Raw genomic sequence first — 26259 nt, 5'->3', positions numbered from 1 at the left:
TTGTCTTTAGAAAGAACATATAAACCAAGGTTTTGTTGTTGCTTTTACTTTAACAGTCTATTTTCTATTCTAGAATCAGGCAGTACTTCAGTCCATAAAATAGAATAAATGTCCATACTCTTCAACCAATGGCCTCTGTGAACTACTGTTAATGCGCTGTAGACTATTTAACCATACTTTGTAAATAATGACAATGATTATGATTGTTTAAAGTTTGAATTGGCATTATCTACTGCATACTCACATTTCACATTTAGAAATAGGGATATTAATATACCTTTTTATTAAGAGACATAGCTCTTTAATGAACAATAAATTACCAAATAGCAAATACTTAGAATAGTGCCAGGCACATAGAAACTCTTATCATTGTCATTTTTTTACAAACTATGGTTTTAAAGTCTGTAGCTCATTAGCAGTACTTTACAGAGGCCACTGGTTGAACAGTTTGAACATCCCTTACCTAAAGTTGATGACCTTTCCTTAGCCTTTTTTATTTGGCACACTCGTCACACTTAAATATCACCTACTTCACCTACTAAACCATCATTTAATGCTTTCTTTTATGTATTTTTTAGGACATTTGTGATTCATTTGCTTCATTGACGACCATCTGTAGAAGAGGAAGGAAAAGATGGGCGTGAAAACATTTACTCATAGCTCCTCTTCCCACAGCCAGGAAATGCTTGGAAAACTAAATATGCTGCGAAATGATGGACATTTTTGTGATATCACTATTCGTGTCCAGGACAAAATCTTCCGGGCACACAAGGTGGTACTAGCAGCTTGCAGTGATTTCTTTCGCACCAAACTGGTAGGCCAAGCAGAGGATGAGAACAAGAATGTGTTGGATCTGCATCATGTTACAGTGACTGGCTTTATACCCCTGTTAGAATATGCTTACACAGCTACTCTTTCAATTAACACAGAAAATATTATTGATGTTCTAGCTGCAGCCAGCTATATGCAGATGTTTAGTGTTGCTAGCACCTGTTCAGAGTTCATGAAATCCAGTATTTTATGGAATACACCCAATAACCAACCAGAAAAGGGTCTAGATGCTGGACAAGAAAATAATTCTAACTGCAATTTTACTTCTCGAGATGGAAGCATTTCCCCAGTGTCTTCAGAATGCAGTGTGGTGGAAAGAACCATTCCTGTCTGCAGAGAATCCCGGAGAAAGCGCAAAAGCTACATTGTTATGTCTCCGGAGAGTCCTGTAAAATGTAGCACACAAACAAGCTCACCCCAGGTATTGAACTCTTCCACTTCCTACACAGAAAACAGAAATCAACCTGTTGACTCTTCTTTAGCTTTTCCCTGGACTTTTCCTTTTGGAATTGATAGAAGGATTCAGCCTGAGAAAGCTAAGCAGGCAGAAAATACCCGGAGTGTAGAATTACCTGGCCCATCGGAGGCAGGTAGAAGAATGGCTGATTATGTGACTTGTGAGAACACAAAAACTGCCTTGCCTCTCGGAACGGAAGAAGATGTCCGGGTCAAAGTAGAAAGGTTAAGTGATGAGGAGGTCCATGAGGAAGTATCCCAGCCTGTCAGTGCATCTCAGAGTTCGCTGAGTGATCAGCAGACAGTGCCAGGAAGTGAACAAGTCCAAGAGGACCTTCTGATTAGTCCACAGTCTTCCTCTATAGGTATAATGCCTTCCATGTTTTTCATGATGCTATAGTCAATTCAAACATTTTTAAGTTATTATTAGATAAAAAAATCTTTGTGCTCAGGAAATAAACAGAAAATAAACCATGATAACTGGATGTGTGTGTGTGTGTGTGGTATTGGGAATTGACCCCAGGGGCTTTCTGCCTGAGCTATAACCCCAGTTCTATTTTTTATTTTGAAACAGAGTCTTACTAAGTTGCAGAGTGCCTTGCTGAATTTGCAAAGGCTGCCATGAACCTACAGTCCTTCTGTCTCAGCCTTCTATATGTGGATTATAGTTATGCACCATCACACCCAACTGGATTTTTAAGAGATGCTATTAGCAGAACCATATATGGTGAGACAAAGCCAGGGATAAGAATTGTGAATTACTTTTAGTGTAAAAGAACAGCTTTTAAAAATCCAGTTAGTGTCAGGCCTACTGGTACACTTCTATAATTCTAGTTCTTTGGAGTTTAAAACAAGAATGTAGGTTCAAAACCAGCATTCAGTAACTTAGACCCTATTTCAAAATAAAAAATAAAAAGGTCTGGGGACATAGCTGAGAGGTAGAACTGCCCTATGGGTTCAATCACCAATACCCTCCCCCACAAAAATCCAGTTAGCACTTTATTCTTTATTAAAATGTTTATTGAGAACTTACCATTTATCAAACATGATGATACATAAAGACAGTTACTACAATAAGAATTAATTGGGGGAACAGTTATGTAAATAAATTATTATAATAAACTACTAGAAATAGGAGCAAAGTGTTAATGGGTACAACAGTGGAAAGGACAAGTTAATACTATGTTTGAGCTAGATCTTGAGCAACCAATAGGGATGGTCCAAATGAGGGAATGGTATTTTGGTGAAGATGTATAAAAAGCAGAGAACCTGTAAGGAAGCACAGATGTAGAAGAGCATTGTGTGTCTGGTAAGCTGTGGATTCTGTGCATAGTGGTGTTAAAGCACCAGTGGCTGGAAGTGTGGGAAGCAATGAATGGCTGGAAGAAGAGCTGGTGAGAGCAGGTGAGAAGACCTCCAATGCTAGTTCCACTTGAATGTATCCAACTGCATACAGCAGAATTCCTCAGGCAGTGGCTTTATCAAGTGGAATTTTATTTTTATAATATGTCCAAATGTGGGAAGTGCAGGACTGGTACAGTGAATCTACAATGTAATCAGTTACCTAGGCCCCTATATATTTATATTCTTTCATCTTTACTAGGTAGTCAGTTTCATCTGGTATGATTGTCAGTTTTTGTTATAAGAAATTCACTTTAGCTCTGCATTCTAGAAAAGGACAGTGCTGTATCAGGAAAGCACAGTTGTTCCCAGAATCCCCTAAAAACACCAGAATTGAAGATGTAATATTGGTAGAGCACTTGCCTAGGGTACATGAGGCTATGGGTTTGATCCCTAACATCACAGAATAACCATAAGGGAAAACAACAACAACAGTGTCACTCTTATATCATATTTCTTAGCTGCAAGGGAATCTGAGTAAATGATAATTAGTTGGTTATACAACTGCCTAAAACAGAATGGATATTGGGTATATAGCAAGCAGTGCATCCTAGTGGTAGTAAATAATCTACCTTAAAAGGAATAAAAAGATACTGATATTTTTAGGAAAATTTTGTTCATTGTTGATATATAGAATGTTTGGCTATGCAAAGACCAGCTTAGAAACCAATTTTACCAGCTGGTGTGAATGAAGCGTAAAACCATAAAGAAAATGGATACTACTAGACTTTTTAAAGGAAGCATCCGTATTACTCGATAGTATTGAATATGTACAGGAAGGCTTAGAGAACTCAGGATGAAACAGTGATGATATTCTATTCATTGATTTTTCAGTTATAAGTTTTTGTGTGTCTCTGAATCTTGATGTGTTACACTTGATAATCTTTCACAGTTACTCTTTCCTTTTTTAGTAGTATGCATGATAGTGGTAATCATGTAGCGAGTACCATGTTAGCATATACTAAATGTAATAACTGCAATATGAAAATCAGTGGAAAGAAGTGGGAACCCAGTTTTAACAATAATCTCAATTTTGTATGACTTGTGCCTAGATGATGACCATGCAATATCATGCCACAAAGCAAATGAAAGGGTAGGATTAGTGAGATTACCAATTTGGGATTTAACATTTTTTAGTAGTGGCAAATCAGTCTCGATAGGAAGATGTGGAAGAGTTCAAATCAAATGACTGGTCCTTGGAAATAACTATTTTTAGGGTTGGAAAGGGAGAAAAGAAAAACCAACAATGAATAAAAAAGACATATATTTAATATGTTAATTTCTCATTTTAACCCTCTCTATCTGAGTTTTTAGGGCTGCTGCAACAAAGTACAACAAACTGTGTGGTTTAAAACAATAAGAATAGCTGGGAGCCAGGCATGGTGCATACTTGTAATCCCAGTACAGGACAGCCTCAGCTACTTAGGCCCTCTGCAACTTAGTGAGACCTTGTTTCAAAATAAGGAATTAAAAAAAATAGGGCTAGGGGTGTAGCTTGGAGGTAGAATGCCCCTGGGTTCCACCCCCAATACCAAAAAAAGCAAGCAGGCAGGCAGGCAGGCAGGCAGGGAAGCATGGTGGTGCACGCTTATAATCCCAGTAGTTGGGAGGCCAAGATAGGAGGGTCGGAGGTTTTTGGCCAGCCTCAGCTGCTTAGGCCCTCCACAACTTAGTGAGACCCTGTTTCAAAATGAAGAATAAAAAAATAAGACTGAGTATGTGGCTCAGTGGTAGAATGCCCCTGGATTCAATTCTCACTACAGCAAAAATACTCATTTCCTTATAGTTCAGAAGGCTAGAAGTCAAAAATAAAGCGACAGCATGGCCTGGTTCGCTTTGAAGGTTTGTGGAGAAGAATCCTTCCTTGCCCTTACCACAAATGGGAATTGCCAATAATCCTTAGATTGTAGACCCAAGTTCAGGAATATGAACATTAGTGGGTACTATGGATAAAACTGTGTCTTCCCAAAAGTATATACTGAAATCTTATCCCCACTACCAATAAATAAGACTTTTTTTTTTTTGGTACTGGGGTTGGAACCCAGAGGCTTCCCTACCTCTGGGATATACTGCCAGACCTCTTTTATACTATATTTGGAAACAGGGCCTCACTAAGTTGCTGAGGCTGGCTTCAAACCTGTGTGATCCTCCTGTCCGCCTCTCAAGCGCTGGGATTACAAGAGTGCACCACCACAACCAGCAAATAAGACCTTATTTGTAAGTGGAGTCTTTGCAGTTAAGTTTAAGATGGGGTCATACAAGATTAGGGTGGGCCGTACACTTAATGACTGATGTTTTTATTAGAAAGATTTAGAGAGAAAGGCAGAAACAGACACACAAGGAAGGTCTTGTGAAGACAGAGGTAGAAACTTTTTTTTCCTATATTTTACAAGACCATTTGTTTCTATAAGTAGTTAATTTCATATACTAATTCATTAAAATATCAGAGATAGCTTGTCATGCTAGGGACTAACAATATGCTTAATATATATTTATCATTCTGAAATTCTTTAATAATAATGACTATCCATGACAAGTGGAATTTTACCTGTTACTTTAAGTTCCCTTTTTAATCGGTTGCTTAGCAAAAGGTTGCAAAATCTAAAACCCTCAACTTAGGGTAAAGAGAAGCAGTAAATACAGCCAATTTAAGGTGGGGGAAGGGCTACTGAACATAGGTTAGGTCTTGTTACTCAAGATATGGCTATCATCTTTTGGCAATTTTTTACAGAGTTTCATAGGTAAGAGCGCTTCATTTAATAACTTCATTGTGTATCTTGAAGTATTCAAGTAGCTATACATGCCAGGTATAAATATAAATAATTCTAGATAGGCCACAGTTGAGTGTTAACAAAGGAATTCTACACTCTGAAGTGATTAGGATTAGGGATGTAGCTCAATGGTAGAGCACTTGCCCACAATGCATGAGGCCTTGGGCTCAGTCAGGACCACAAAAAGAAAAGCCATTTTAGGGTAGTCAGTTATTTGGGCCAGGTGTGGTGGTGCACACTTGTAATCCCTGCGCTTGGGAGGCTGAGACAGGAGGATCACACAGGTTCGAAGCCAGCCTCAGCTACTGAGTGAGGCTCTCAATCAACTTAGTGAGACCCTGTTTCCAAATAAAATATAAAATAGGTCTGGGAGCATAGCCCGGAGATAGAAAGCCTCTGGGTTCCACCCCCAATACCACCAAAAATAATAATAATAATAATAATTTGGTATTATCTCAGTAGCAATAAGTGATTACATCAACTAGTTGAGGTGGGCAGTTAGAATAATGGTGACATTACAACATTGACTGTATAAAGCAGTATAACGTCATGATTAAAAGTTTAAGCCAGGGCTGGGTGTGGTGGCACACACTTGTAATCCTGGTACTTGGAAGACTGAGACAGGAAGATTGCGTGTTCGAGGATAGCCTCAATAAGTAGTGAGTCTCTAAGCAACTGAGCAAAACCCTTTTTCAACATAAAAATAAAATAAGGTCAAAATAAAGATAAACTAGGGTTAGATATATAGAGGTAGAATGCCCCTGTGTTCAATCCCCAGTAACATACTTCCCTCCCTGCCCCAACAAAAAAGGTTCTCCTAAGCCTGGTGTGATGGTGGTATACTTGTACAGTCCCAATACTTGAGAGGCTAACACAGGAGGATTGCAGATTGAAAGCCAGCCTTGGCAACCTAGCAAACTCTCAGTAACCTAGTGAGACCCTGTTTCCAAATAAAGAATAAAATAGGGCTGTGGTTATAGCTCAGAGCATAGACCACCCCAGGTTCAATCCCCAATACCACAAGAAAGAAAAGCTCCCCAAAATGATCCTTTGGCTTTTGGTAGAAAACAAATGTCATGGATGATTTGTGTTGTTCCTTAGTGAAATTGCATCACTTGAGAGGTGAGTATACAGATGAGTGTTGTTACAATGAGAAAAAAATATGAAGGGAGCTGATATTTGGCCTGAAAGAGGTATGGTTTTGGATTGAAACAACCCATGAGAGCTGTAGCAGTCTAAAAGAATAGTGCTGTGTGTGTCATTTTCAGAGCTTGGATAAAGTCCAGTTGTTGTGGATCAGGGGCAAGACCAAAAAACTCAAATAGAACTCATATACTATAAATAGTTATTTAGTGGATTTGGCATATTCAGAGTCGTACAATTGACCCACAATCTACTAACCCCCAAACAACTGTACCCAATAGGAACTACTCTCTCTTCCCTTAGCCCCACTCTCTTCTGGGCAACCATTAATACACTACCTCTATATATAGATTTGCCTATTTGGGAAATTTAATGTAAGTGGTATTAGGCAATAGGTGGACGTTTCGTGCTGGCTTCTGTTCTTACATAATGTTTTCTGAGTTCAACCATGTTCAGTTCTTTCTTAAATTGTGTCCTTTTTTGTGTGTCACAGATATAACTCAGCCTCCAGGGTAAGCTCAGATGGCCTGACAGTCCCATGCTCATGCTCTCATTTTAATATATTCTACTTAAAGATAACAGCACATGAGGCCTACATATCATAGGAACAGGCATAAAAGGCTTGAAAATAGGTTTACCAAGGAACAACACAATGTGAATAACCAAATTATTCCCCAGAGACCTTATTCTGTGGAAACAAACTCAACAATGAAGGGCTTCATTGAAATACTTGAGTTCAGTTCAGCAGGAACTTATCCTCCAGCCAAGGGCAGGTTGCACCTAAAAAGGAATTTGAGATCTGTCAGTACCCTGTAGCCAGGCAAATACTACCTATAATTGAATGAGTTTACTTTATTGCTCATTTGCAGCACTGGAGATCACATACCATAGAGCTTTTAGGGCTTTATGGCACATCAATGGGTGTTAGAAAGGACTTAGCAAAGGATTTGAACTTGTGTTAGGTGATTTTAGGGAGGATCCAGGAAGTAGAGTGTTCTCAGTACTGATGATGTCAGAAAGTAGGGATAATCCTATGAGCGTGTATCAAATAATAATTTGGGAATGCAGGCTAAAGGGAACTGACTGTGACGGTGACTCATTAGCTGGGATGTGGAGGGACAGTAGTATTCTTAGGTTGCATAGTGACCTTGTATTCTATCTTTGAACAAAGTAGTATTTTTTTTCCTTTCCCTTTCACTTGATAAGGGTCACAAAGTGAACTGTTCTGATGCTGGTATTCCATGAAAGTTTATGTCCAACAAGAGAACACCATGACCTAGCTGTGAGTACAAGGCCCCCTCCTGAATGAGTGTCTAAACAGGTCCTGAATGTCAGGGGCTGCTCTTTTCTCTTTTTAAGTATCTAGTGATGAATATATTGAAAACATGTAGAACAAAAACTGGCACATGCTAAATGCTTAGTAGGCGGTGACCAGAAATGCTTAGCACATAACAAAACGGTGTGGCGGGGATGCAGTTGAGGATGAGTGTAAACGCACTTAGTCCTGTCTACTTTAAAAAACCTCTGGGTTAGGTTTCAGCATATTAAAACATCGTAGAATATGTCTTTGATGGTTGCCACAAGTCATTAAGAGGCAAAATATAGGTTATATTTTATATTATTTATTAAAGCATAACCTTTCACAAAATTTCCAGCACAGATGATTAATTTTGGATGCCTTAAGAGATTGGGTTAATTTTTGAAAGACTTAGTTAAGTAGGAAATGTACCTGTTTCCTAATAATGTCAGATAATTCATGTGTTCCAAAAGGGAAAACTGAAGTTTTGTTTTCTAAATATTCATCAGGAAATTTCATCCTTTATATTTTAAGAGATAATATTTGTTAGGCAGGTGTGGTGCTTGTAATCCCAGTACTTAGAAGGCTAAGACAGTAGGATTGCAGGTTCCCAGCCAGCCTCAGCTACTTAGTGAAGCTATCTGTAATTTAGTGAGACCCTGTTTCAAAAATAAAGAGTAAAAAAATAGAGCTGGGGGTGTATCTTGAAGGTAAAATTTTCCTGAGTTCAAGCCCCAATACCGCAAAACAAAAAATTTGTTAGATGTTCATATGTATATAGGATTGTACAACTGTTGCGCATTTTGACTTTCCTGAAAATATAACTAAAGCTGGGTGTGGTGGCACGCTTGTAATCCCAGCATTTGGGAGGCTGAGACAGGAGGATCACAGTTTGAAGACAGCCTCAGCTACTTAGTGAGGCCCTCTGCAACTCTGTGAGACCCTGTTTCAAAATAAAAAAATAGGGCAGGGGGTGTAGCTTGGATGGCGAACGTCCCTGGGCTCCATCCCCAGACTCGTTTAAAAAAAAAAAAAAGGAAAGAAAAGAAAATGTAAACAAAAGCTTGTTTACTGCAAAGATAGTAGACCATTTCAGAGCCTCAGATTTTTCTTTGGTGCAACAACTATATTTGCAGATACTAAAGCAGTTGGCAAAGTTCATTACCTAATGTGTGTAGATTTTTTGGATCCACTATCTCACTATAAACAACAAATTCTAGATTTAAAAAGTCATCTTAAAATGTATTTCATTACCTGGAAAGATTATCAAAGAACTGCCAGGTTAAAGTGGGCAGTGGCGGGAAGTGGGTAAGGAAGACCCTGACTCTGAAAGATAAATAGATTTTCAGAACACTAAAACCAGTTTTGCCTTTAAGACATTTGCCAAACACAGGCACTGATCCATCAAAATGAAGAACAAGGGGAATGGAAGCAACATTGAGACAGAGCATGTGAGGGTTATGAAGTCTTAGAAGAGTTGTTTTACACAATAAGTAGAGACTTTGAAGAACTGTATCACCAGAATTAAGCCTGCTCTCCATCCTTGAAACTCCAGGGAACTGTAGAAAAAGCTGTCTCCATCGTTAGCATACTTGAAAAAGGAAGGAAAATTCACCCCTGAGAAGGTAACCCACTTGCACATTTGTATCCTGGTTATACCTTGTATGTTATGGCCAAAGAATCTCAGTGACTTGTTTTAGATCATCTCCCAGGAACCCAGCAGAAACTAACATTAAAGCTTCTCTGGAAAAGAGCATATTCATCTTAACCTCAGCAAATCAATCCCTACAAATAATTTTAAAGGACAGAAACCACTGTCAAAAAGAACCAGGGCACACAAGGAAACAAGGCAAGACAGAGCCACTAACAGGAGGAAAAGAAAACAAGCAGCAGATATAAATTGGCAAAACCATTTGGCATAGCTTGCTGACATGGATATAAAACAAATATGTTTAACAAAATAAACAAGCTTTAACAATAATTGCAAAGAACCATGAACTAAAAAATAACACCAAATTTGAGGGAAAATAATTTTAGAAAAGGAAAACCTAAGCAAAATAAAAATCTCAGTATACATTTTGGCAACAAATTTAGCAAAAGAGAAAATTGGGGATCAGAAGATAAGTTAGAATGAATTTGATGCATAGAGGCAATAGAGGAAACTATACTGGAGAAGAAAAGTATGGAAGATACAAAAGTAGACTTGATGGGAATCCTAAAAGAAGAAAAGAGGATGGTAAGAAATTTTTAAGAATTAAAGATACCAGCCGGGTATGATGGCACACCTTGTAATCCCAGCATTTGGGAGGCTACAACAGGAGGATTGTGGTTCGTGGCCAGTCTCGGCTACTGAGTGAGATACCTTTGCAACTCAGTGAGACCCTGTTTCAAAAGAGTAAAAAATAGGGCTGGGGGTGTACCTTGGAGGTAGAATGCCCCTGGGTTCCATCCCCAGTACCGCAAAAAAAGAGATACCAGTCCCTTAGAGGCTATCAAATCTCAAACAGGAATAATAAATACAATCCTAGATATATAATAGAAGGAATTCAGAAGAGAAAAAATGACAGATTACCTTCAAAAGAACATTGAACATTTCAGTATTAAAAACCAGTGAGATGACATCCTTAAGTGTTCTGAAAGAAAATAACTGCCAATATAGATTTCTCTATACAATGAAAATCTTTCAAGAGTGAAAGTGAAATAAAGATGTTTTTAAAATATGGGCATAATGGCACATGCCTATAATCCCAGTACCTGGGAGGCTGAGACAAGAGGATTGCAGGTTCAAGGACAACCTCAGCAAATAGTGAAATTCGTCAACCTAGCAAGACACTGTTTCAAAATAAAAGTAGGGCTGGTGGTGTAGCTCTGAGGTGGAATTCCCCTCTCGGTTCAGTTCCGAGGACAGCCCCCTCCCCACAAACACACACAAAGAAAAGATTAGTGTTAAGACAAAACAATTAACCAGCATATTATCTCTAAATTCTTAACAGATTTCAGGCAAAAGTAAAAGCACAAATAGGTTTTCATATACAATAACAGATTAAGAGCAAAAGAAACAGGTAAATACTTGAACAAATGTAAATGAACCTTTCTAGCCTAATTGAAACAAAGAAATAAAATAGCAAATAATAATTTCTAAATCATAGGTTGAAAGCAGGTAGAAAATGGATATCAAGATCCTTGTCAGGGAGGAAGTAAAGATTTTCATTAACTTCTGATTTTTTTTTTTTTTTAAACTAGGCTGGGGATGGAACCCAAGGCCTATTCCAGTATGTGTCTCATTTCTAAGGTAACCAGTAAATAAGAGGGAAATATTATATAATTTCCAAACCAGTACAAAAGAGGACACTGAATGGTTATTAACACTTCAACAAACTGATTCTAGAATGCAAAGGGCCAAGAATAGCCAGAATGGTAAGATAGCAAATGGACAAGGTACAAGGACTTGACTCTACTTGAAATCAAGGTTTATTATAAAGCCACACTAACAAAAGATTGGCTTTAACACAAGGACAAAACAGCGAATGGGACTAAAGGAACCTGGAAACAGACCTGTGCACTTATGTCTACTTGATATATGACAAAGATGGCATTGCAAAAAAGAAGAAAAGGGACCATTTCAATAAACGTGTTCAGTCATAGAATCAACTCTAGACGACTGAAGAAAAAACCTAAATTTCAAAGGCATTTAAATCTTCCATGAGAATTTGAGGTAGAGAAAAATTTAAAAACACAAAAATCTAAAAGCTGTAGCCATAAAAGAAAAGATTAAGATTTAAAACCTTTGGCCATCAAAAGAAATCATAAAGAAAGTTAAAGAGCAAACTAAGGAAAGGGAAATACATGTGTAACATACCACTGACAAAGGGCTTATATCCAAAATATGAAAACTTTTTTTTTTTTTTGGTGGTACTGGGGGATGGAACCCTTCTACCTCCGGTTTACACTCCCAGTCCTATTTTTATACTTTTTTATTTGGAAACAGGGTCTCTTAAGTCAGCAAGGCTGGCTTAAAACCTGCGCGATCCTCCTGTCTCCGCCTCCCAAGCATAGGGATTACAAGCGTGCGCCACCATACCCGGCTGAAAACTCTTATTCAACAACAAGACTTGGACAGGTATATCATAAAAGAAGTAGTTCAAGCCAGATGTGATGGGTACACTTGTAATCCTAGCATTTGGGAGGCTGAGACAGGAGGATTGTGGTTCATGGACAGCCTCAGCTATATAAGGTCCTTTGTAACGTAGTGAGACCCTGATTCAAAATAAAGAAAAAACAGGGCTGAGGGTGTAGCTTGAAGGTAGACTGCCCCTGGGTTCTTTCTCCAGTACTGCAAAAAAAAGTAGTTCAATAAATATATGATACAGTTCTAGCCTTATTAGTAATGGAAAATGAAACCCAAAACACAAGTATTCGATTTATATCCACCAAGTTGACAAAAATTTAAAAATCAACAGTAATACCAAATGTGGATGTGGAGCAACAACTCTTAATACACCGCTGGTAGTAATGTAAATTCAGTACAATCTCTGGAAAATGGTAATGTTTTCTAAAATAGGTGAATATATATACTTTATGACTGAGCGATTCTAAGTACATACTCTAGAGAAAAGCAGACATGTATTAAGTTAAACGTGCAAAAATACAACTGCATTGTTAATAACCAGAAACGGTTTGTCAAGTATGAAATGGATAAATAATATTCTACAACCATGAAAATAAACTTTAGAAACTGGGCATAGTGATGCACCCTTGTAGTCCCACAACTTGGGAGGCTGAGATAGGAGGATCACAAGTTAACTGCCAACCTTGGCAACTTGTGAGGACCATCACAACTTAATAAAAAATAAAATATGACTGGAGGTATAACTCAAAGGTAGAATGCCTCTGGGTTCGATCCCCAGTACCACCACCACCAAAAGAAATTATATATATCAACATGAATGAGCCTAGTGTTGAAGAATTAAGCCACAAGATTATACAGTGTGATTCAATTTATATAAAGATTGTATAACTAGTACTTGGGAAGCTAAAACAGGAAAATTGTAGATTAGAGAACAGCTTCAGCAACAAACTAAGCAATCTAGTGAGACCCTGTTTCCAAACAAAAAAGGTCGGGGGTATATCTCGAGGTAGAAAGTCCTTGGGTTCAATCCCCTGTATTCTCCCCATCCCTCAAAAAACAGATAACCAAACAATATTGTAACTGAACTATATTGGTCATGGTAAGGATTAGCAAACTTTAAAGGTCATAATTAACTGTTCTGTAGTCTCTATACTCAACCCTGCCAATTGTATATAATGTGAAAGCAGCCCTAGACTGTCCTGGCTGTGTTCCAGCAAAAAACTAATCTGTAGCTTATTAGTACATGTCTTTGAGATAAACATTTTTTTTGTATTTTTAAAGAAAGGGTAGGTGAGGAAATGTGTACCACAAAATAAGCCTTAAAGGAGGAAGGGTTTATGGTCAGAGTAAGATGAATGAAGACTCCTAGAATTCAGGCAGTGCTTCCTTGAAGATGAATGAAGAAGATTGCCTCCGATGTTTGCTTTTGTCTTTTAAATTGTATGTAAAAGTTGTATAGTAAGTCATTTGTACATCACAATAAGTGTTAAAAATAAAAATAGTGCTTCCTTATGTGGTGGTAAATTATTTTTTATGAATTTCAGTTAGCATTTGAATTGCTCTGCTTGTTTCTGAAATTTGTATCAAATAATCCTAGAAGAATTTAGTAGTATACAGCTTGTCTTACATATGATTTCTTTATAAATTACATAAACAGTTAAAAGTAGTGAAACACTACTGCTTTAGAATTATAACTTAGGATATGAACATTAGATAATTCAAGTTAGAAGCTTGGATCTATGGGTTGCGGGTAGTATTCTGGCTTTTATGCACCAGCATACTTACATCTATTTTCCTTTCATTTATTCACAGGCTCAGTAGATGAAGGCGTTACCGAGGGGTTGCCTACACTTCAGAGTACTTCTAGCACGAATACTCATGCGGATGATGATGATCGGTTAGTACTAACATAGTATGTAGTCTTTTGAAATGTTGTGCTTGTAAGTCTAAATTCAGGCATTTTATCTTAGAATTATATTAAAAATTTATTGGGAGCTGGGAATGTAGCTCAGTCATAGAGTGTTTGCCCTAGATACCTCCCATAGTACTACAGAAGAAAGGAGGGAGGGGAGGGAAGAATTTACTAGGACCTAACTTTGGTAAACTTTTCAGAGAAATGAAGTAAATCCATCACATTAGACCATCTATAAAAGTTTGGATTTTTTTTTTTGGGGGGGGGTTTGGTTTTAGAATTTGAAACTACCTAGTTCAGTTGCTTTAAATAGTATATATATCCGAGGATTGCAAACAGTGGGCCACAGGCCAGTTCCAGTCTGTCACATTTACTTATAAATCCACTATTACTGAAATAAAACCATGCATATTTGTTTGCCTATTGTTTGAGTGGCAGAGTTGAGTGGTTGAAACAGACCATATGTTGTACAAAACCAAAATACTATCTAGCCTGCTACCAAAACTGTTTGACAAGTCCTGATCAATATACCTGTAATTCCCAAGACATTATCCTCACTTGACCTTTCAAAGCCCTCCTGGCTGTGTCATGCCTGTTGTTCATTTATTTTTGTCTTTGTCAACGTTTGGCAATACTGGGGATGGAACCCAATGCCGTGTACATGCTAGGCAAGTGTCGCACATCAATGAGATATATTCCACATCTTATTGCCTCTTTTCTTTTCTTTTCTTTTTTCTGGTAGTACTGGGGTTGAACCCAGGAGCATTATACCTCTGAGCTATACCCCTAGCTCTATTCTGATTTTTAAAATTTGAAACAGGGTCTCTCTAAGTTGGAGAAGATATTCTTGAACCTGTGCTTCTCCTGTCTCAGCCTCCCAAGTACTGCGATAATAAGTGTGTGCCATCACATTGGTCTTCACTGTGCCTTGTCTATGTGCGCATGCATGTTTATGTGTATGGGTATGTGTTCGTGCACCCTGTACTGGGGATTGACCCCAGAGGTATACTACATCCAGATTACACTGTTAACACACCCCCCCTTCTTTGTATTTTTTGTTTTGTTTTTCAAACTTTATGCCAAGACAGAATTTCAATTTCTAATTCCCCATCTAAATCCTATTCCTCCAGTCTTTGTCTCATTTCACCCCCAGTTTCTCAAGTATAGTCTCTAAGAAATAATTGTGATCCCTCCTTTTCTGCTACGAGAGAGAGAGAGAGTGTGAGCGAGTGAGCACAAGAGAATGAGAATGCGCAAGTGGGTACGCTTGTGCTCAGGATTTTTTGCCTCCAAGCTACATTCCTAGTCCTTTTAGTTTTAAAACAGGATCTTGTTGCCAGGTGAGGTAGCACATGCCTGTAATACCAGCATTTGGGAAGCTGAGATAGGAGGATCACAGTTCGAGGACAGCCTCAGCTACTTAGTGAGACCCTGTTTCAAAATAAAGAATAAGAAATAGGGCTGGGGGTGTAGCTTGGAGGTAGAATGCCCCTGAGTTCCATCCCCAGTACTGCCAAAATGAATGAATGAATGAGGATCTTGATAGGTTGCTTAGGCTATCCCTGAACCTGCAATTCTTTTGTCTCAGCCTCCTGAGTACTGGGATTATAGGCATGCACTGCCATGCCCAGCTTTTCTCCTTGTATTTAATCTTTCAGTCCCGTTAGCTGTACCTCCAGAATATATCCTCAACCCCTAGTCTGACTGCTTTTTCTCTCTGTACTACAGCCACACTTGTGTAGATCACAACTGTCTTTTTTTTTTAATGGTATTATGTATTGAACCTTGGCATTGTTGCTTATTTTTTGTGTTTTATTTTAGTTGTTGTTGTTATTGTTTTACAGTGCTAGGAATGGAGCCCAGGGCCTTGCACATGTTATGCACACATTCCACGACTGAGCTGGAAAGAGAGAGAGAGAGAGAGAGAGAGAGAGAGAGAGAGAGAGAGAGAGAGAGAGAGAGTGTGTGTGTGTGTGTGTGTGTGTGTGTGTGTGTGTGTATGTGTATGTGTATGTGTATTGCTGGAGGCATTCTGTCTCCTCCTAGTTCTTATTTTTAAAATGTTTTTTGAAGTCGGGTGTGATGGCGCACACTTATAATCTCAGTATTCAGGAGGCTGATACTGGAGGATCGTGGTTCATGGACAGCCTCAGCTACTCAGTGAGGCCCTTCACAACTTAGTGAGACCCTGTTTCAAAGTAAAGAATAAAAAATAGGGCAGGAGGTGTAGCTCGGAGGTTGAATACCCCTGGGTTTCATCCCTAGACCCGCAAAAAAAATTTTTTTTTTGGTTTTGAAACAAGGTCTTTCTAATTTGCTGAGGCTAGTCTCAAACCTGCAATCCTCCTGTGTCAGTCTCTCAAGTACTGAGATTACAGGCATGTGCCACTAGACCTTGCTCCACTATGGGTGTGTGTGTGTGTGTGTGTGTGTGTGTGTGTGTGTGTTACTAGGGATTGAACCCAGGGGCATTTTACCTTCTAGCTACACACCAGCCCCCCCCCTTTTTTTTTAATATTTATTTTGTAACAGGGTCTTGCTAGTTTGATGAGCATCTCTTTGCTGAAGCTATCCTCAAACCAGTGATCCTCCTGTGTTACCCAAGTAACTAGGATTACAGGTATCCACCACCACACTGGCTCCACTATGCGTTTTAAAACCCTAAAAACAAGCCAGGTGTGGTGGTGCATGCTTGTAATTCCAGTAGTTAGGAGGGTGAGACAGGAGGATCACAGGTTCATAGCCAGTCTCAACAACTTAGTGAGTTCCTACACAACCTAGTGAGACTTTATTTCAGAATAAAAGAATAAAATGGGGCTGGGAGTAAGGCTTAGAGGTAGACTACCCCTGGATTTCATCCCTAGTACCACATACACACCAAAAAAATAAAATAAGCTACCTTCATGATAAGACTTTTGCCTAACTCCCATCAGATCATTCCTCTTGGGTACTACATTCTAGCCACATGATCTCTTAATTCCTGGAATAGTGTGATTTGTTACTGCCTTTGGGCTGTTCTGCCTCTTCTGGCCTTTACCTGAAATGCTTTCTCCCCTTTCCATTCCCATCACTGTCTTGGTACCAACTATCAAGTAGGCCTTTCCTGACCACCAGGCTAACTCAGTACCCCATCACTCTTATCTTTCTGCTTGCTCTGCTCTAATCATTTTCTTGACTATTGTTTAACTCTCACCAATGAATGTATACTCCACTGAATTATTGAATTCCTCTTTAGAAAGAGTGCAGGACAATCTTAAAAACTCTATTTGATGAATACTTGCAGGTGTGTGTGTGTGTGTGTGTGTGTGTGTGTGTGTGTGTGTGTGTGTGTGTTACTGGGGGTGGAACCCAGGGGCTTTTCTACCTCCAGGCTATACTCCCAGGCCTATTTTATACTTTATTTGGAAACAGGGTCTCACTAAGTTGCTGAGAGCCTTACTAAGTACCTGAGGCTGGCTTCGAACCTGTGTGATCCTCCTGACAGCCTCCCAAGTGCTGGGATTACAAGCGTGCACCACCATGCCTGGCTTTACTTGCAAAATTTAAGAGACTCAACAAGCTTTTGTTTTTGTGGCACTAGAGATTAAGCCCAGGGTCATTGTACCTCTATGCTCTACCTCATTATTTACTTGAAGCAAGGCCTTACTGAGTAGCTTGAGAGTCTCACTAAGGATGTCCTCAAAACTGTGATCCTCCTGCCTCAGCTTCCCAAGTAATGAGATTACAGGGTTGCACTACCATGCCCAGCTTTAGTATTGTTGTTGAATACCTAAAACTAGTTGAAGAATATGAAGCAGAATCATTTAAATGAATTAAAGCATAAACAAGCAGAAATGTGTCTAGATTACATATTATCAAATATTACTCAGGTAAACATTTTTTTATTAAATACTGTGATTAATTGGTCCAGATATAGAGATAAAAATACATAGCCTTTTCCCTCAAGATAGACAAATCATAAGCAATCTGCAGGGATTGGGTTGCTGTGCATAGGAGGATACCTAACCACACTACTGATAGATCAAAGAAGGCTTCCAGGAAGAGGATGTGACATCTCAGCTTTGTCTCTGAAAATTCATAGGCATTATCTAAGTAAAGAAGTAGGTTAGTCTGGAAAGTTAATGTGCAAAAAGCAGAGCATTGAGAGAGATGGCACATTGGATGAATCGCTTGCTATGGGGTATGTTTGGGGAGTATGATAAAAAATGAGGCTGAAGAGGTAGAAATGAGTTATGAGGAATCTTGTATGCCTTGCAACTAAGAAGCTGAGACTTGAATTATTCTCAGAGTAATTGTTGCACGATACTCAAGAGGGACTGATTTAATCAGAAAGAAGATTGTGATTCAGTGATGAGAAGAGGATTAGAGGGCTGTGGAGCTAAAGAGAGAGTTATTAATTCAGGTTTGTATTCACGAGAACCTAAATTAAAGCACTAGCAGGAAGGAAAGGATTAGATAATATCTAAGGTAAAATAGTTTATGATGTGTTCTGTGGCTGTATGTCCATTTTGTGTACGTGTTTTTTTAATATGTCCATGCTTAATTTAAATGCTGCAAATCATGATCAGTAATACTTTTTCATACTGTTCTAGGTGAAACTCTTAGTCTAACAGTTAAACTGATTTTAAAAGTCTTTAAGTGTGTTTTCTTTTATTCATTTAAAGTTGACCCCCAGAAATAACTTTTTCAATTTAAAAATCAGAGCCTGGTTGCCTTCTTTGGTTTACTTTTTTAGATTGGAAAATGTTCAGTATCCCTACCAACTCTACATTGCTCCTTCTACCAGCAGTACAGAACGACCAAGTCCAAATGGTCCAGACAGACCTTTTCAGTGTCCAACCTGTGGGGTGCGATTCACCCGTATTCAGAACCTGAAACAGCACATGCTCATCCACTCAGGTAATGCTGTCTTCCCTATTGTTGGATAAATGAGCACTCTAAAACATTTTATTTTGGAATCCCAATTAAAATAGGAAATAAGTGCTTTTGAGAAAAGAAAAAGGGGGAACCCAAGAAATTAAATACGAACAGATTAGGTCTATGGTTGAAATGTTTGCAGTGTCAGAAAACTATTTACTTAATGCATTTACCAACAGGTATTAAGTATTCTAATTAAAATTTAAAGTCAGGATGCAATATATAGTATGCAGATTAAAAGACACTGGGTAGACTCGGCCTGGAGGCACATCTATAATCACAGTATTTGGGAGGCTGACACAGGAGGATCACAGGTTTGAGGATAACCTCAGAACCTAGCAAGACCCTTTCAAAATAATAATAAAATAGGGCTGGGGATTTAGAAGTAGAATGCCACTGAGTTCAATCCCAGGTACACCCCCGCCCCCCAAAAAAGAAAAAAAGATATTGGATATATGGTAAAGCAAATGGGTTTAGATGAGCATGCTTGTATGTTGTTTGTGTCCTCTGTCTGTAAGTTTGAAATTATTTCTAAATTTAAATATTTAATTATTAATTTATTCCTTTAATGCTAAATCTTTTTGTGTTCTGTTAGTCAACTTTGTTGTTTGTTTGTTTGTTTGTTTGTGGGTCTGGAACCCAGGGGCATTTAACATCCAGGTTACACCTCCTGCCCTATTTTTTATTCTTTATTTTGAAACTGGGTCTCACTGAGTTTTAGAGGGCCTCACTAAGTAGCTGAGGCTGTCTCCAAACTGCAATCCTCCAGTCTCAGCCTCCCGAATACTGGGATTACAAGCTTGCGCCACCACGCCTGGCTATTTTTTTTATTTTTAATAGCATAAGAAATTTTGGGTAAATGCCTAGGTCAGATTAAGTTCAGTGATTACATAAAGGTAACAGAATTCTATTATCTCACTTTTCCTTTTCTATGTAGGTTTTGGGGGGAGTGGGGGGCGGGGTTGCACTGAGGATTGAAACCAGGAGTATTCTATCTCCAAACTACACCCCCAGCCCTTCTTATTTTTTAACTTTGAAACAGGGTCTTGGTAAGTTGCTGAGACTGGCCTTGAACCTGCAATCTTCCTGTCTTGGCTTCCCTAATACTGGGGTTACAGGCATGTGCCACCTGGATCTAGATAGGTCATGATAGTCTTTGTCCTACCACCAATTCCCTGTGACTTTGTTTAACCAACAGATCGTGTTTTTTAGGATTTTACATTTTTCCCCAAAACGAATGATGATTATTATATTTTTGTGTGTGTGGTACTGGGAATGGAACCCAGGGGCATACTACCTCCAAGCTACACTCCCAGACCTAGTTTTATGTTTTATTTGGAAATAGGGTTCGCACTAGATTGCTGAGAGCCTCACTAAATAGCTGAAGCTGGCTTCGAACCTTTGCGATCCTCCTGTCTCAACCTCCCAAGTACTGGGTTTTCAAGTATGTACAACCACGCCCACCTCTAATGATGAATTTAAAGAAACTTAATATAATTTATAATTCACTTAGTAATTTTTATCAATTTTGTATTAAATACCCCAAAAGCCAGTTCATCAAATGATGGTTCTTTCATGATCAATACATAGAGATATTAACATTTTCCTTCTTTCTTAATTCTGTCTGATATAGAGAACATTTTCAGTGTAAACTTCTCTAGTAAATGAAGTTATAAATGCTATTACGTGGATTTTTGGTTCTGTCTAAATATTATAGTTAACATGTGTTTTGAGCCAGGAGTGGTCACACACTCCTATAGTCCCCATACTTGGGAGTCTAAGACAGAAGGATTGCAGGTTTGAGGCCAGCCTCAGCAATTGAGTGAGACCCTGTCTCAAAATAAAGACATAGGGATCTCAGAGGCAGAACCTGTGGGTTTAGTCCCTGGTACAAAAAAAAAATTAAGAACTAAGTTAAAATTTAAAAATAAAATGTGTTTATTATTGTCTTTGAAATAGATGGTATAGAAAACTGTTAGAAATCAACCTCAGTGTACATTCCCTAGTTTACTTCTCTTCCCCAGCTTACTTTTGTTGTTATTAAGCACTAGCAACTACTCAGATATTCTCTACCTTTTTTTGAAACAGGGAATTTTTGGTAGTTTTTATCTTTTATTTTTTATTTTTATTTTTATTTTATTTATTTTTTTGGTGGTACTGGGGTTCCTGGAAGCCCTTCTACCTCCAGGATACACTCCCATGGGCTGCACTCCCAGACCTTTTTTTTTTTTACCTTTTTATGTGGAAACAGGGTCTCTTAACTCAGCGAGGCTGGCTCCGAAACAGCGCGATCCTCCTGTCTCTGCCTCCCAAGCGCGGGGATTACAAGCGTGCACCACCACCCCTGGCAGTTTTTGTCTTTTTAAATTGCTACAAAACTATAGTTTAGAAATTTGTGAGGTTTATGACTTTTCAAGTTATTTTGTTTTCAGATGTTGTTTTGTTGTGTTTTGTTTTGTAGGAATTAAACCATTTCAGTGTGACCGCTGTGGGAAAAAGTTCACCAGGGCTTACTCGCTAAAGATGCATCGCCTAAAGCATGAAGGTAAACGCTGTTTCCGGTGCCAGATATGTAGTGCCACTTTCACTTCCTTCGGGGAATATAAACACCATATGAGGGTTTCCCGGCACATTATCCGCAAGCCTCGGATTTACGAGTGCAAAACATGTGGCGCCATGTTCACCAACTCTGGAAATTTAATCGTGCACCTGAGGAGTCTGAACCATGAAGCATCAGAGCTAGCAAACTACTTCCAGAGCAGGTGAGGTGCACAACGAGAACCCAACCAGGAAAACTGCTTTCTGAACTCTCTTTTCCTGCTTATAGGGCAGCCTGCTGTGGTTTTTTATTTATATTTTTTAGATCAGGTTGCCAGCTAATAAGTCACATTCATTTAAAATTCCCAGTATCCATACTCTGATAAAATTTTGCTTGATCTATATATATAAAATTATAAATAGTTATAATTGGTATTAAAATTATTTTCCTACAAAATAAAAAGTTTTGAATATATATATTCCTACAGAGGTAGACTATCCTCTTGATTTTTTTTTTAAGCAATATGAGGCTAAAGTAAATCTGTAGTGGATCTTGAATAGATCTTACTGGAAAATATACCATGTCCAGTGATAACTTAATATCATCAAGTTATTTCAAACTCTGGATGTTAGTAAAAATCTTGACCTTTCTTATCTATAGGGTATCCAAGGAAATAAGGTTCTTGGCCTAGTTCTTCCACTAACTGTTGTTGATAGAGCATGTCACTTCACAGATGAAGAAGCTTGCAACTTAGCAAAAGATAAAATGTAAGCTTTAAACAGATGGTTTCTAAGGCCTCAGCTAAATAAAAAGTTCTATTGTATTTTTTAAATACTTTTTTGAATTGTACCTCTATAGGAATCCTTAGTTTCTTATAAAATGAAATTTTTCTAAATCCTTACCTTTTTTTTTTTTTTTTTTTTTTTTTTGGTGGTGGTACTGGGATTCCTGGAAGCCCTTCTACCTCTGGGCTACACTCTCAGACCTTTTATTTTTGGAAACAGGGTCTCTTAAGCCAATGCAGCTGGCTTCGAACCTGCGCGATCCTCCTGTCTCCTCCTCCCAAGCGGAAACAGACTAAATCCTTACATTTTAATTTTTTTTTTTTTTTTTTTGTGGTACTGGGTGTGGAATCCAGAGGCTTTCTACCTCCGGGCTATATTCCCAGACCCATTTTATATTTTTTTATTTGGAAACAGGGTCTCACTAAGTTCCTGAGAGCCTCACTAAGTAGCTGAGGCTGGCTTCGAACCTGTGCGATCCTCCTGTCTCAGCCTCCCAAGCACGGGGATTACAAGCATGCGCCACCACGCCCGGCTACATTTTAAATTCTTACATTTAAATTACCTGTTTTTAGCTGGGCGTGGTATCACACGCTTGTAATCCCCGTGCTTGGGAGGTGGAGACAGGAGAATTGTGCAGGTTTGAAGCCAGCCTTGCTGGCTTAAGAGACCCTGTTTCCAAATAAAAATATAAAATAGGTCTGGGAGTGTAACCCAGAGGTAGAAGGGTTCCATTCCCCAGTACCACCAAAAAAAAAACAAAAAACAAACTGTTTTTTAAAACCTTATTTTTCAGCCAGGCGTGGTGGCGCACGCTTGTAATCCCCGCGCTTGGGAGGTAGAGACAGAAAGATCGCGCAGGTTCGAAGCCAGCCGCACTGGCTTAAGAGACCCTGTTTCCAAATTAAAAAAAAATATAAAATGGTCTGGGAGTATAGCCCGGAGGTAGAAGGGCTTCCAGGAACCCCAGTACCACACACACGCGCGCGCACGCACACACACACACACACACACACACACACACACACACACACGAACAACCTTATTTTTCAGTAGATTTGGTTTTTTCCCTTCAAACTAGACATTCATTTTGTTTAATCATTTCTAGTTCCAAATGTGTTATAACTAAACCTAGATTATACATTTTATATTAAACATAGTTGTCCTGGACTAAAATAGTGTGCAAGTTAACCAACCACTTCTGTGTCTGTCTTTCCTATGCAGTGCCCTTTGTCCTCCTCTCCTATTTAAACCCTAAAGACTTTTTTGAAAATACAACATAGGAGCGAGGCATGGTTGTGCACACTTGTAATCCCAGTAATTGGGAGGCCAAGACAGGAGGATTGCAGGTTTGCAGCTAGCCTCATCAACTTAGTGAGGCCCTCTGTAACTTAGTGAGACCCTGTTTCAAAATAAAGAATTAAAAAAAAAAAAAATAGGGCTGGGGCTGTAGCTCGGAGGTAGAATGCCCTGGGTTCAATCCCTGGTACCACACATATACAGAAAAGAAAATATAACAGGATTTTTAAAATTGCTTTGCAGATGAGTAGATTATAGTTTTCCTATTGATACTGAATAATCAAAATATAAAGTGGCCATACCAAATGTATTAGTTATTAATAGTCCTAGTACAATAAACTTCAGTAATGTAGGGGTTTTGTTTATATATATACTGGGGATCAAACCCAGGGGTATTCTACCTGTGACCTACACCCCAGCCCTATTTTATTTTTTATTTTCAAAAGGGCATTGCTTTGCTGCTGAGGCTTGCTTTGAACCTATCCTCCTGTCTCAACATCCCATGTACTGAGATGTCCAGCTCAGTAATGGAGATTTTTAAAGAACATCTAAGGTCATGCACATACCCTAGTACTAAAAAAAGCATATAAAATAAGACTTATTTTTAACTATCAAAAATGATTTTTCTTTTTTTCTTTTACGGTACTGAGGATGAAACCCAGGGGCATTCTACCTCTGAGCTACACCCCAAGCCTAAGGCCAGGTGTGTACCCGAGTACCCACAAAAAAAATCTAAAGTTTTTTTTTTTCTTTTTTTTTTTTTGCAGATCTGGGGATGAAACCCAGGGGCATTTGACCTCTGAGCTACACCCCCTGCCCTGTTTTTTATTCTTTATTTTGAAATAGGGTCTAAGTTACGGAGGGCCTCACTAAGTAGTTGAGGCTGTCCACAAACCACGATCCTCCGGTCTCACAGCCTCCTGAATGCTGGGATTACAAGTGTGCGCCACCACGCCCGGCTTATTTTATTGTTTTAACTACCAAAAATGATTAAATGATTATAATAGAAAATATAGAAAAGTTATAAAGACATTTAAAATGTGTGTGTGTGTGTGTGTGTGTGTGTGTGTGTGTGTGTGTGTGTGGTACTGGGGGTGGAACCCAGGGGCTTTTCTACCTCTGGGCTGTACTCCCAGACTTATTTTATACTTTATTTGGAAACAGTCTCACTAAGTTGCTGAGAGCCTCACTCAGTACCTGAGGCTGGCTTTGAACCTATGCAATTCTCCTGTCTCAGGCTCCCAAGTGCTGGGATTACAAGCATGTGCCACCACACCCAGCCTGACATTTAAAATATTTTCTGATCTCTTCACTCAGGACAAACATCCATTGTTAAAGTATTAGTATATTTTACTGTTCATGTTTTCTTTGATAATCTTATTAAATGTTTTTTGGGAACTAACATGTAACCAACCTCAAAATATCTATTTCCAGTTCTGATTCAAAGGCAACTTATTAGCATTTTCAAATCTAATACCAAGATACACATAAATTATTTTGTTTCTCAACTTTGAATAGTAGATTATAAGGCCAGGTACTGGCACATGCCTATAATCCCAGAATTTTGGAGGCTGAGACAGGATTGAAGGACAGCCTTAGCAAGTAGTGAGACTCTCAACCTAGCGAGACCCTGTTTCTAAATAAAAAATAAAATCAGGCTGGGGATATAGCTTGAAGGTAGAATGACTCTGGGTTAAGTCTCCAGTATTACACACAACAACAACAATAACAACAACAATAATAATAATAATAATAAATAGTAGATTATATGGTAAAATCATTTATGCTTAAGAACTTATCTTCTTAACTAACTTGTATCCAGTTAGTAATACAAAAATGGATTTATATACCCATGAAAATTTAAGCATTTAATTCATTCATATAATCTTAAGTAAGCATGCTTCTTCCATTTGTTCTGTATACAGAAACTACTCTACATAAAACAAAAAAGTCTATTATGTCCAAAGGGTCCCTGAAAGTGACCATTAATCTTATATATTATTGATAGCGTTGATGTGCTTTGATCCTAATAGTGGCTTTGGTTCATATTCAGGCAAATTTTTAAGTTGAAAATTCCTGAGTTTTAACCTCCACTGAAGAATTCATGAAATGAAAAGTCCCAATTTTGTTTTACAGATTACGTCCTTTTGTTGTAGCTTAGCTATTACTGGTTTGAAAATTAACTTTGTATTTCATCCTTTGCCTTTTACTAGTGATTTCCTAGTACCGGACTACTTAAACCAGGAGCAAGAGGAAACCCTTGTTCAGTACGATCTGGGAGAGCACGGTTTTGAAAGCAACTCCTCTGTTCAAATGCCTGTAATTTCACAGGTCTCCTCGACCCAGAATTGTGAAAGCACTTTCCCCTTGGGGTCTCTTGGTGGGCTGGCAGAGAAGGAAGAAGAGGTGCCAGAACAGCCAAAGACCAGTGCTTGTGCTGAGGCTACTAGAGACGACCCCCCAAAATCAGACCTGTCTTCTATAACAATCGAGTGATTCTGTGGTTTGGCTTTATTTTTGGTTTTTGGAAAGTGCCTGTGCTTGGTCTTGTACATTTAAAATTAAGTTTTTAAACAAGTAAGGGTTTGGGACTTCCCTTTTCACTTTGTCCCTGCAGCTGATGTTTCCATCTTTCTTGAGAGTTGCTTCTGTTGTCAGTATACTCTAACATGTTGAAACAAATAGAAATTATGAGACTTAAGGAAAATCAGTTGGCTTAAAATATTACCGGTTTTTCCTTTTGCTGTTAAACGTAGGCTAACAACTGTAAAGGAGAAATCAA

General features: G+C 38.6%; 1 protein-coding gene across 3 annotated transcripts; it reads left to right on the top strand.

Annotated features, from left to right (window-relative positions):
- Positions 1–634: 634 nt before the first annotated feature.
- On the top strand, positions 635–25973 carry ZBTB44 (zinc finger and BTB domain containing 44; the record flags this gene model as incomplete). 3 transcript variants are annotated; one of them, XM_080698535.1, is made up of 5 exons in its annotated part: positions 635–1652; positions 13841–13925; positions 18730–18839; positions 21319–21619; positions 25691–25973. In XM_080698535.1, 5 exons carry the CDS (start codon positions 635–637, stop codon positions 25971–25973), a joined length of 1797 nt encoding a protein of 598 aa, XP_080554661.1. The 3 variants fall into 3 exon arrangements, with proteins under 3 accessions (XP_080554661.1, XP_080554660.1, XP_080554659.1); XM_080698534.1 differs by having other exon boundaries at positions 18676–18839; XM_080698533.1 differs by having other exon boundaries at positions 18676–18839; positions 25634–25973.
- Positions 25974–26259: the final 286 nt, after the last annotated feature.

Source organism: Muscardinus avellanarius (assembly GCF_963383645.1).
Source record: "Muscardinus avellanarius genome assembly, chromosome: 1".
NCBI classification, from domain to species: Eukaryota; Metazoa; Chordata; class Mammalia; order Rodentia; family Gliridae; genus Muscardinus; species Muscardinus avellanarius.
The sequence above is the reverse complement of the archived record's forward strand: the minus strand, read 5'-3'. Positions and strand labels throughout refer to the sequence as shown.